Raw genomic sequence first — 12,685 nt, 5'->3', positions numbered from 1 at the left:
AACTAAAAGGTTAACATAGTTAACCACAGACACTAAGCAATCAAACTGACTTAATCTAAAAAGACAGAAAAACAAACGTTTTATTTCTTTGCTTAACATTTTCTACAGAAATACCTGTTTCATAATGCTGTTTCTATGCTGTCTCTATGCTGATCATAAAGGCTTCCTAACTAGCAATGGAGCTACATTAAAACAGAAAATTCCAGGAAGGATTCTAGATCTTGATTAATTGGTTTCTTTGAAGCTTTATTTTAAAACCAAATGCTATTTTATATATCTTAGAGCCTTACATGCCTCCTGTGGTGGGTTTTGAGTTAACCAAGCTACTGGCTAAATTCTCACAAATTGTAAAGAATTAATGACATTTAACCAGACTCTGTTCTACAAATCTACCACTCTCCCTCCCCCCACAGCGGAACTGCCTATTCATACACACCGTGTTATTCTGACTACTCATAAGCTTCAAACACAATGCCTGTCACACATTTGAATGCAACTCCATAGTTGTAAACACCACAAGCTGAAGCCACAGCAGTCATCTTATTAAAAGAAGCACAAATCAATAGAACTTAGCAAGTGGGTCAAAAACACTTGTCAACATTCATTCCAGTATAACCGAATGCAGCATCCAATATTTTTTTTTTCTCCAAATGTATACTTAGGAATGCAAATTTCACTTCCAGACAAAGAAACTTGTGAGCAAGATGCCTGACAATACAACCTGAAAATTTCACTCAGGTTTCAATGGCCAGAGGACATGTCTTTATTCCCCTCTGATCTTATGAAGTTATGTCTGAACAGTAATAGTTGGGCACTATGTTAGAGACCTCCCAAGTGAGCTGCTGTGTACACACAACCAGTGCAGCTTGCAACTGTCCAAATACATTCATTTGAGAGTAAGACTTTGTCGTTGTCTGCAGATCTAATGTGTTTGGTGCTGGCTGGAAGACCTCTACACTCCATGCCTACTGCACTGTCTATAAAAGGCCTGATATTCAGAGCCGTTTATCACAGAAAAACTGGGATTAAGATAAATTTGAGTATGTTGGACTATATCAAGTTTTCCCCTTAGCTCCCTTTTGCAGCTGAGTTGTGTCAGACCTGTACAAGGGACACCTCACCTCTGCATTTTGTATTCTTCACATACACTTCAGCCACTTCTATAATTGGGTGGAGAGGACCTGGCAGGAGCAATGAAACTTATAAGCATTGGGCTGGTGATGTACTGTGCATGTGAATACTTCTCTTAAAGCTCACCCTGGATGCTGGAGCCTGAGCCACCACAGCACAAGCAGACCTTTCCCTCTGCATAGCCAGCTCAAAGCAACACCACCTGCCCAGAGCAGAAAGACACGGGCACTGCCAGAAGAAAACGTTATGCCGACTGGCTTAGTGCCTGGTCACTACAGCACGACTGTAAGCGTGTTATCTTGCCCCCCAGGCACCAAAGGGCTCAAAAATACATTGCATTTGCCTAGTTCATTAGCTGAATTGCCCACTGCTTGGGAAGGAAAACATTTTATAAATGTGGAGAAAGAGAAGGAGAGTAATTAGTATGCATTACTTGCCTAGCTGTGACTCATACGCTGTTGAAAATGGAACAAGTTAAGCCATTTCTGAAGTGACTAAACAGCTCTGTGACACTTCCACAGCAAAAGTTACTCTAATACACTACCAAATAAGCCTTTTACACTCTTCCATCAAGTAAGTTTCTGACAAACAGCTTCCCCTCAAAATAATCTTGATGTTTATACACAAGAGTTAGAATAAAGCTACCAGAGATGAACAAAGCTGTCAGGTTATTAAAGCTGGATAGAAATTTACCGAGAGGAGCTTAATTCATAATGGGTGGCAATAGCCAGCTGGCTTGTATACAGCTTCAAAACTGGAATGAGCACTGGATATACTGGAAATTATGTAAATTACCTTGGTTTTGGATACAAAACTAAGGATGAAGACAGTGCAAGGTTGTGCAGAAAAGCCAAAAGGAAGCAAACAGTTTACAGTGGGGGTGAACAGAGACTTACCCATACATGTCCAGCAGTGCAGAACTACAGATTTTATAGTGCAATGGTTTTCCGAGGTAACGCATTATTCCATAAAAGAGAGCTTGGCAAGAAGAATCCAGTGGGAAAAAAATGCTAACAAACCAGTCATTAAAAAACTATTAACTTTCTCCGGGTATGAACTCTTGAGCAACTTCCAGGCATGGTTTTTTTAAATATTTTCTATAAAAGAAGCAGCATGGAGATCCCTAAACAAACCACCGAGTCCTATGACCTCAGTAAGAACTTTATCCAGCGGCAAGATGGCTCTAACATACAGTGAAAAAAACATATAAATAACTCAGTCCATTCACAGAAGGAGGCTCTTCTGCTCTTTTCATCTGCTCTTCACATCTTATCAGAAAAATTAGAGAGGGAAATCAAATTCTGAATCCCTAACAGGCAAATGTTTCACCCAGCAGATTTTTTTTTTCTTGATCTAAATATAGCACAGACTAAGAAACATCTGCTTGAATGAGCCTGCATCCTGTGCTACCTCTTTCCTAAGTTCTTGGGAGCATGCCATTAGTCACTGAGATAGTATTATTTTAATTGTCTGCAACATCCTGGAAGTTTCAGTGTTTCCATCATGGGCCTCTATCCATTTAAATCCCATCCCTGCGATCTCCTGAAAGACTGCAGCTAATTAAGATCTTACTGTATTTTGCTGAATATAACCAGAGAACAATTATTTTTGAATAAATACTTTCCCAAGTGCACAGAGTTATTTTATTAGGGTAAAATATCCATCACACTCTTTCACAATTTATTTTCTTTTCTTTTATTTCTTTTATTTTTATAATAATGGCTTTTGGATATGCCGTCAGCCTTGTCAGCAGACTAACACAAACAAAGGCACACAGTTTCTGCATGTACAAAGTGCCAATTCCTCTTTCTGCTCCTGCCCCCCAGCATAGTGTTGCAGTGCGTGCATTGCCACAGGCACCGTTGTTGATGGAGCTCTTATTTGTACAGGGCCAAATGTTGCAATGGTATTCCCTAACAAGTATATCTGGGCACAGAAAGGGGGTGATGTGTCTGTGTCTGTCTGTAAGCTTTGGCTTTCAGGACAAAAACGGCATCTTTAAAAACCAAAACCATAAAGTGTTAAACCCCCTGAAGCTTGTCTTCCAGGGTCTTTCAGTGACATTTAAGATATTAAAATGCATGCATATTTTTTGAAAATTGCCTTTAAAAATGTCAAATAACCCTACTTATTCCACAGTTATGATGCAATCAATTTCCTATTCAGAATAAATTAATCCTTGAAGCAAAACCAAGTTTCTCACATCTTCCTAAAATTACATCAACCACTACTACTACCTGTTAGCATTTGTCCTATTTCTTAACTGAACAAGAAAAAAGTGTCTATACCATAGCTTTACACAGTTTAAAGGTCTATTTCTGCCCCGCTTCTCTCACAAGCACTCAGGGCTATTTCAATAATGCTTGGACTAAAATTCGGTCCCTTTTTTTCAAGCAAAGTAGATGCCAGTATTGAAATAAGAGAGGAAAGCTGTGCTGGGTAATGGGATTTCAGTCCTACCAAACCAGTAAACCACACTACGCTTTAGTTTGATGCCACTGAATGCTTCTCTTATTTCAGATTTAAAAACTGTCCTCCTCAACTCTCAGATTCAAGATGCTGGGTATATCAAACTACTGACCAGAGACTGTACTTCATATGTTTTGCCAGACCCGTCACATTTCGGATTGCTGTGCTATAATGACACAACAGAAATACTAGAGATGCACAAAACCCTGGAGGAGACAGCAGCCTTATTACAACATCCACATTCAAACTGCAGACCACCAGCACAGAAGACTCAAATACTCAGGGGTGACAGGAAATCAGAAGAGCAGTTCTGTCACCTCAGGGTCCACCTAGGATGGAATGAATGAAAGGCTGCACGGATGGACACCCTTCCCTACCGGATAATGCCAAGGAGGGCATACTTCTGGCAGTGGGTTGTGAGACAAAGCGAGACCATTATCTACAAGCTTTTTTGAATCAAACACACTTCTCATAAGCAGATGTGAATGAATGGGCAGCATTACAGCCAGACCAAGTCCTCCTCATGCCTTCCCATGCACTGGCACACTCAAAATCATGCCACCTTCCTTTAACAGCTTGCACAGACTACTGTTTTGTTACTTCTGTTCAGGAACAGTGAGGTTTTGTATTTTAAATCTTAGCCAATTCCACTTCCTTTTTCTTTGTTTCAACCTCAGTCTATTCTAGCATAAAGTTTAGTTTGAGTAAGACCAAAAAAAAAAAAAAAGAGACATCTAGTAAAACCATTAAGTATATTGTGTATACATAAAAAGCTCGCCAGGATACACACAAAAGGTTATATGCAAAAAGCCTCTTAAGGCTTTTAAGAGATCATTCTCTTCCATGTACAATCTGATCTGTATTCCCACACTTGACTCCAATTAAGAAAAATATCTGTTGCTCTACTTTGGCACTACTACAAACACCTGGCTTGGCCAGGATTTCAGTCTTCCCACTCACAGATGCTGAGGGTGCCATTTCGGAGAGAGCGTGTGTGCATGTGTGTCTGTATGTATGTGTACAGAAGAATTTGAATTCACACCAAAATCCTCTTCATCTCTACTTGATGACAGATTTCACAGCAAAGACTACCATGACTCTTGTTCCTATGTTTTGCTCACAAACTTTTATGATAACTGTTTATTTAGGAAACATATCTTTTATCTATGTAATTTTTTTCTCACCTTGTCCTTCCCCATATTATTAAATGTCAAAAGGCACAAAAGCCATAAGGGATTCACTGTCTTGCAATGATCAACAGTTTCAGTCGTTCAGTTGTTTTTTATCCAGCCTCAGGTTGGGAACCTGCCCGGACACAGTACTTTCAAGATGAAGACTATGATAAGGATATTTATGGTTCCAAACACTTTTAAAGCTCGTCAGTGTACAGCTTAACTTCAGTACATCACTCACTGAAAAACTTGGCTTATAGATTGAAATTTCTTACTGTTTGCATCGGAGCTAAAAGCCAATACTCACAACCTGACAAACTTAAAACTAGTAATAACATAACAGCATGGAATCACAATTTATACATAGCAAGCAACTGATTTTCTTGGATCACCATTAAGCAAAATGAATAATAGCGATACCATTACATAACATCGTATTTTTTTCTTCCCTGAATACATCCTTTCTTTCCCCAATGAAAAATGTGGTCTATTGAGGTTAGTCTACAAGGAGTCCGAGAACTTCTGTGTTGTTTTGTGATGTTTTTAAGCCACAGGGAGCTAAGTGGGAGCTCTACCAGCTTGCAACCACCCGGCTACAGAACTTCTGGAATTGTTTAAGTCAGCCAGCATTTCCAATACGCATCAGAATGGGGTACTGCACACAAACTACATACAGCTGAGTTGTGCACAGGTAGAGCAAGAGTTTGTTACTTCCAGGATGTGTCAAGTTGATCTATTGCTTTTGTGGGAAGTACACCACTTCTGAAAGCAGAAACTGTGCTGATTTACTAAATGTGAACAGAGTAACAGTACTGTGTGGACACTATAGGGCTGATGCTTCCCAGGGAAGCTGTGAAAAGTTGCAAGCAGACTGTGTGTCAAGTACAAAGGTTATGTAAAGCTACAAGGCAGAAGTAGTACCGGAATGGTCTCATCCAGATGAGGAGCATTCATTCAACATAAATTATTTCTGGGGAAAAGAATAAAACTTAACAAAACATCCTACTTCAACAATCAAGGGATTGGACAGATATTGGAGCCAGACTTCAAAGCCTCAGAACAGCCAACAACTCTGATTTCCAGCTTTTCTCAGCTCTATGGCTCCATCCTGTCACACACAAACAGGTTTTTATTCTTCATATTTTTTAGATCAGGAAAACATAAAAAAGATACAAGAAACAAAATTCACCTTGAACACTTGAAAGGCAAAATGCATCGGTGGCATTTATTTTGATTTGCCTGTTTTGTGTCTTTTGTGTCGGGGTTTTTTGTTTTGTTGTTGTTGGTTTTGTTGGTTTTTTTTACCAACTAAAGCATCTCTTTCCAGTTCAACAACTAGCATATTATCCTACTACTTGAATTCCTCTCTTCACTAGCTAAGTGTGCCCATGAATTTCTTCACTCTATCATACAGGAGAAAGGTTATGTGCTTACAGGTATGCACTAATTTATTTGACAACTTCTCGCATCCTGCAGGAGAAATGCAATTCTCCTGCCAACAAAGCATGGGTGATTTTCAGGTTTAGGGCATTTTTATCTTCCATCTGCTTTGTGATGCCTTCTCAGCACTCCACATGCATGTTTGATAACAAACAACATGCTGTTGAAAATAGATCAGAATACAGAAAGGACAAGACAGCTTTTAGCTTGCTATTTCTTTGCACCTTAACCAAAGGACTAGTCTACTAAATATGAACCACCTGCCTCACCCTCTCATCTGTATTTTTAAGTAGAATAAAAACAAATTAAAAGATAGGCTTGCTTATTTATATAAATGATCTTTTTAATTTTCCTTGCTTTATTAGGTATAAAGGTCAGCCACATGACAAAACAAAAAAACCAACATGTGTACATCAGCCACAGTACCTTTCCCCCAAAGTCCAGGCTGCAAAGAGGCTGCCATAGTAACAGCTGTGTGGACTTACAGGATCACTACAATATCCATTTTCCCAAAGAAATAAATCAAGATACAGAATATCTTTTTTTTTTTTTTTTCCCAATAAAACATTATTATCTAGGGGAGCAGTGGCAACATTCCAGCACATCTGGATCAGCCTCCCAGAATTACTCAACAGTGACTCACAGATCAGTCTGCCTTTCAGTTTTGGGATTTTTTTAAAGCCCTTTCCTTGCAAATCCTTTTACGATCTCTGTCTTTCATCACTACAATCAACTGTATCCATTTAAATACCATTCCAGCTGCCCTTCTTCATGCTAAGAAAAACAGGTAATGAAGAAATCTATAGAAGCAATGAGCGTGTTCCAGCAGCACACAGCTCCTGTGCTTTACTATAGGTAATGGAAGAGCACTATGTGCTCGAGAAAAGCGAAACAAAAAAGGTTGTACCCTAAAAATAGCTTACAATACAGCACTTCTGTTTTATTTAAACAAGCAGAGTCCCAGGAGAATACCAGCAAGGAAGCACCTAACAGAAAACTGATGGGGGAGCTATGCACTCATGTCTAGAGCTAAAAAGTAATTCAATCCCAGGCTCCTTCAAAGACCAACTGCCTTGAGTGTTTGTTTCAAGTGCAAAACAGATGTTTCACATAGAAAAACCTCCCACCCTTATCCTCTTCAAGGTTTTGCTGAAGAAGCTACTTTGAATACTGTACTTCCCCACTGAACAGACCATGTCTCAAGGTAGGGTGAAGGGAAGGAAGACATACTCTGACGTGATGTGATCCACAAGCCCTTCATACTTATTTTTGCCTTGTTTGAGCAGTGAGAATATGGTAACAAGAGCTCTAAGCAGAAAACAAGTAATCTACAGTTGTCAAAATCTGCCACTACCTTTTAACCAAAACCCTTTAACTGATGTCCTTATATTCTTGCTCTAGCCTATTCCACCCTCTCCCATGAGCTTATAAATTTGTATGATCTGTGTCCTGAATCAGAGCAGAGAACTGATCTGTCTCAAAACGAAGTGGGTTTGGCTCAATTTTCTTTTTCCTGGTGTTTCAGTTCAACCTTTGAAAGAGACTAAAAATTGCTAACACGAGGCAAACCACTGTCATTATCAGATAAGCTCTTTAGGTTGTGAAGAACCGTCAATATACAAGATCAAACTGCAATGTGTAAAGCAGAGAAAGGAAACAAAGTCCCTCTGGGCAGCAGGGTTGCCTTAAGTAGCCTCGTGCTTGTGATGTGCATTTCAGCCTCCTGAACCGTGTCAGTCTAACCATGTGTCTGACAACTCAGTTAACTGCACTGGAGAGCTGGTTGGATTAAAAAAAAAAAACAAACACAAACCATCAAACAAAAGTGCACAGTATTTCCCCCTTCCCTCACAATGCAAAATGCTGTCTTTTAGCTGTATCAGTTCCCTGATCCGACCCTCCCTGCTTCCCCAAGACTGAACAAGGATGTGTACTTGTACAACAAAGGAAGCTGCTTGTAAAAGAAAATAAAATAAAATTTAAAAATAAATAGATCTATAAACAGAACCACCACCCTACACCAGCCTTCAATCTGCAGTGAATTACAAACCAGAACTCATCATACAATGAGGTGGTTTGGTTTTTTTTCATGACTTCCTATGGTAACAATGAAAGTAACATTAGACAGTATCAGAGTTAAGGCTTACAGTTATGACCACAACTTAGCAGCTGTTTTACCTCTTTTACATGAGTGTGAAAGGACACAGACATGTCCAGCAGGATCTTGCGTTGCTCCACTCGCCTAACAAAATCCTGTATCCGGTCCTCGAGCTGATGGGCAGCTTGATAAATTTCCTCTGGGTCACACTCCCCAGTTTGAGCGAGCTGTTCTGCTGCTTCTAGGAGCTTATCTGCGTTGGTATACGTGTTCTGTAGAGAAAGAAGTTATAGTTTACAGGATTAAATGAAAGAAAATTCAGTCACTATACTTTAAAGCCACTCCACTAATGAAAATGAAAGGACAAAAAGGCCCTTGGAATGCATTTTTATTTCTTTTTTTCTTTAAAGGTAGTAGAATATAATCTTACTAAAGATTTTATTGTATTTCTAGATACTTTTTGATTTAACTGTGAATAAATTAATTCCTTTGCTCTTTATTTATGTCTATTCAAATGTCTCCTTGATCCAGAACTTGGGAGCCTATTTATTCTTCCTTGGAATTCGTATTTTATATTCATAACAAGAATAAAAATCAGCCTAAACGTCTAATTACTTGCAAACTGGACTGTTTCAATACTGGACAATAATCTGATGTGCTAAGTGCACTACAATCCAGAGAGGACAGAGGAGTTTAACAACTCTTAAAGCTTAGCACTTGCAGCCTGTGTCTGTATCTTTCTCATTAATTCAAAAAAGGACTGATTCCAAACACTTGCTATAATTTGGGTGCTCTTTTTTAGCCTAACCTTGAGGTTTTATGCCTCAGAATCACATGGGGTTGGTAGGGACCGCTGGAGATCATCTAGTCCAACCCGCCTGCCAAAGCAGGTCACCCAGAGCAGGTTGCACAGGAACGTATCCAGGTGGGTTTTGAACGTCTCCAGACATGGAGACTCCACCACCTCTCTGGACAGCCTATTCCAGTGCTCGGCCACCCTTAAAGTAAAGAAGTTCCTCTTCTTGTTTAGGTGGAACTTCTTACATTCAAGTTTGTGCCCATTTCCTCTTGTCCTATCCCTGGGCACCACTGAAAAAAGACCGGCCCCGTCCTATTGACACCCACCCTTTAAGTATTTATAAGCATTGATTAGATCCCCCCTCAGTCTTCTCTTCTCAAGACTAAAAAGACCCATGTCCCTCAGCCTCGCCTCATAAGGGAGATGCTCCAGGCCCCTAATCATCTTTGTAGCCCTCTGCTGTACCCTCTCCAGCAGTTGCCTGTCCTTGAACTGGGGAGCCCAGAACTGGACACAGTACTCCAGATGGGGCCTCACCAGGGCAGAGTAGAGGGGGAGAAAAACCTCTCTTGACCTGCTGGCCACACTCTTCCTGATGCACCCCATGATGCCATTGGCCTTCTTGGCCACAAGGGCACATTCTCGGCTCATGGTCATCCTATTGTCCACCAGGACTTCTAGGTCTTTTTTCTCAGAGCTGCTCTCCAGCAGGTCAGCCCCCAACCTGAACTAAGAATGGTTCTTAAAACAGACTCATCAAGAAAGTACAGAACGACGTTAACTTTAACCTCTGGAGAAAACCGACTGAAATCAAGTCTACACTAAATAAGCTTTGCCTATGTCACCACACCAGGTCCCCTGACAAGTTTGCACTACAGACTATAAAATAATAATTCTTGACAATATAAACTACACTTTTCTCATTTCCCTTCTGCCCTTCCACCTTCTCCCAACCTCAATTGTATCAGGTAAAAACACTGCTTGCCAAGATAAATTAGGCCCATGCAAGCATGCTTTTCTTTGCCATAAATACAGTCTCACACCTCTAATTAACATTATAATATCCACAAAACTTAAATCCAAGCCCAGCCCTAAAACTCAACTAAGGGGCGGGAAATAAAAGCTCTTCTTCAGAGTCTCAGGTAAATTACCATGCAAGCGCAGGACAGATTATATGACTCTGTGCAGCTTTCATATGTTGGAGGGGGAGTTCCCCCTTCATTTACTGTAATCTATATATGTAAGGAATTCGATCCATGCTGCTTCTTGATTTTGACTATGTGCATCTTAGCCCTTCCTTCACCTTCAGTTTTTAAATTACAGAGAGAGGCAGAGAAGTCCTCCCCAGTTTCCCTGGGAAAGGCTCAAGAGACTAACATAAGCCGACCCTTTTCAGTGAGGAGAGTGCTAGTCAATGCTCCAGATCAGTGGCTCAGGCCATGTTGGCCCAGAACGCACTCTCATCTGTGCTTTGGTATTTTGAGCTCCGCAGTCGCAGCTCACACGTGTTCAAGAGGCAAGGCTGAAGAGCCTTAAGGCACTCCTCAAACAACAACTACTTCATCAACCCAGAGCGCCACACCCAGCTGCAGATGGCTGAAACAGAAGTTTCCCCTTTTAATGAAAACTTTATCTCACATGTGTAGCATTGTTTATGAATTCCAGGAGTATCTTCCGTGTAATACAGGCCCAGGCACATCAGACTTCTCTTTCTGTAAACTGGATGGTGAACTGCCTGTACATAACCTAGGTGTTGCTTCAAAAGGGGTTGTGATTCTCAAGCCTTAACAGCAGACATATGCCTTATCGCTAAAATTTCTCTTCCAAGTAGAGCCGAAATATAATATAAATATTTATCTTAGTAGATAATAATTGTCCTTTGGAGTAGAAATCACAGCAAATAGGCATGCTGTACGAACTACTGCCTCTCCCAAATGCTTACTTCTAAACAATGCTCGGAGGAGCAAAAGTAATAATGTGAAGATTTTGAAAACATTGGTCCTAAGTGGCAGCCACCAGTTAGAAAACAGAAGGTCAGACAGAAAAGAGCAGGACTTCTCCCTTGAAACAGCTTATATCAGTTTCCTAAACTGACAAAGGAACCCTTCACGCTGACAAATTCAACAGAGTTTAGAAAGTGATTAACATTTCCTCAAAATATCTCCACTAGCACACCCTCCCCAAATCCCAGGGGAAAAGTATCAGCCTCCTAAGTCCTTTAAGAAGTCCTCTAGTCCATCCCTCCGTGCCCCAAGGTGCAATCAACTATACTTGAGTTTGTAATAGGCATTCTTCTCCAAGATGCTGAAAGACTCTCCATAATGGAGAGTTTACCACCTGCCCCAAAACCACAGCCCATTGCTTTCCTAGCATTCCTGTTGAGAAACCTTCTCAACATACTCTTCAGAAAAAACAAACACCATATTTTTAGAAAGCATATAAAGTGACACATCATAGAAAAGTCAAAGGTTAAATCTAAAAGACTAGTGCAGGAATGAGTACTATTTACAATAAATACAGAAGTGAGTGGAGGTAAGGACTGAGTCATCCAAACTGAAAAACACTGTACTATGGATGGGGAGAGACACACATGGATGGAGGGAGATTAACACAGGTATAAAAATCATTAAAGGCAGAGAAAATTAAGATAGATTACTCATTAAATATATTGGATGCTATCAAGTATAAGCATCAGACAACACACTTAAAATGAAAAAGCAAAAGCACTTTTCATCTAAAGAGCAATTAAGTTGCGTAACTCATTGCCACAGGATCTGACATACATTCCAAGAGCAAAATGGGTTCAAAAGTAGCTGCTTATTTAAGGGAAGAAAAGTCCACCAGTGACTATTAAACACTGGTTCTGAGACATCCTTCAGTTCCAGCCACCAAACAGGCCCAGACAACTGGGAAGGTAAATTTAACTTTTTAAGCATACAGTCCCTTTTCTTTATGCATCTGGTGATGGTCACAAGATAAGACATGGACCTTTAGTTTGGTGTATTACAATAATTCATGGGTGAAGCTAAGAACCAGTTCAAATACATAACCTTTTTTAAAACCTTAAAAGAGATGGAAACCAGCAATGGTAGGGAAATGATAGGTGTATCCAAATAAGGTTTGGAAGAATCTTTCTTGTGCATCTCTTGCACCAAGAAGACTTAAGTCCTTTACTCAGATGCAGTCTGCACATGGAGAAAGGAACTTACCTGTGGAAAAAGATCCCACTAATTAATTCTTGCTATGCACCTTTCATGTTTTTTGAGCACAGACTACTGTCATAGACAATGGTCACAGCTGAAACAGCAGAAGCTGACATAGAATTTCTTACAAAAATGCGTAGGGAAGTACAACCTTACTACTGACCTGCATCCAGTGCTTCAAAGCTAAAAAAACATGCCCATAAATGAATCAGTTATGTCAAAATTTGGAGTGTTGACACTTTGACTAAATGGTCTTAAGGATACAAAGATGATCATGGGGAGAGGGGAAACAAGAAAGAAAAAAGGGTAAGTAGAAAGTTAACTGGACAGGCTTCACATTAAAAGAGCAACACAATTTTACAGTAGTGAGTAT

General features: G+C 40.1%; 1 protein-coding gene across 4 annotated transcripts in view; it reads right to left on the bottom strand.

The window, feature by feature from the left end:
• Nucleotides 1–12,685, bottom strand: part of TRIO (trio Rho guanine nucleotide exchange factor) — a 259,879-nt gene that overhangs the window by 126,995 nt on the left and 120,199 nt on the right. For all 4 annotated transcript variants that reach the window (XR_001411877.1, XM_014940886.1, XM_014940885.1 and 1 more), the window contains exon 11: nt 8,391–8,582. Coding sequence is in view for 3 of the 4 variants with exons in the window: in XM_014940886.1 (XP_014796372.1) it covers nt 8,391–8,582 (192 nt within the window). In the remaining variant the exon portion in view is untranslated. The remainder of the gene's footprint in view (nt 1–8,390; nt 8,583–12,685) is intronic.

The sequence above is a fragment of the Calidris pugnax genome, unplaced genomic scaffold (genome assembly GCF_001431845.1).
Source record: "Calidris pugnax isolate Ruff unplaced genomic scaffold, ASM143184v1 scaffold8, whole genome shotgun sequence".
NCBI classification, from domain to species: Eukaryota; Metazoa; Chordata; class Aves; order Charadriiformes; family Scolopacidae; genus Calidris; species Calidris pugnax.
Note: the sequence above shows the minus strand (reverse complement) of the source record. Positions and strands in the feature narration are given on the sequence as shown.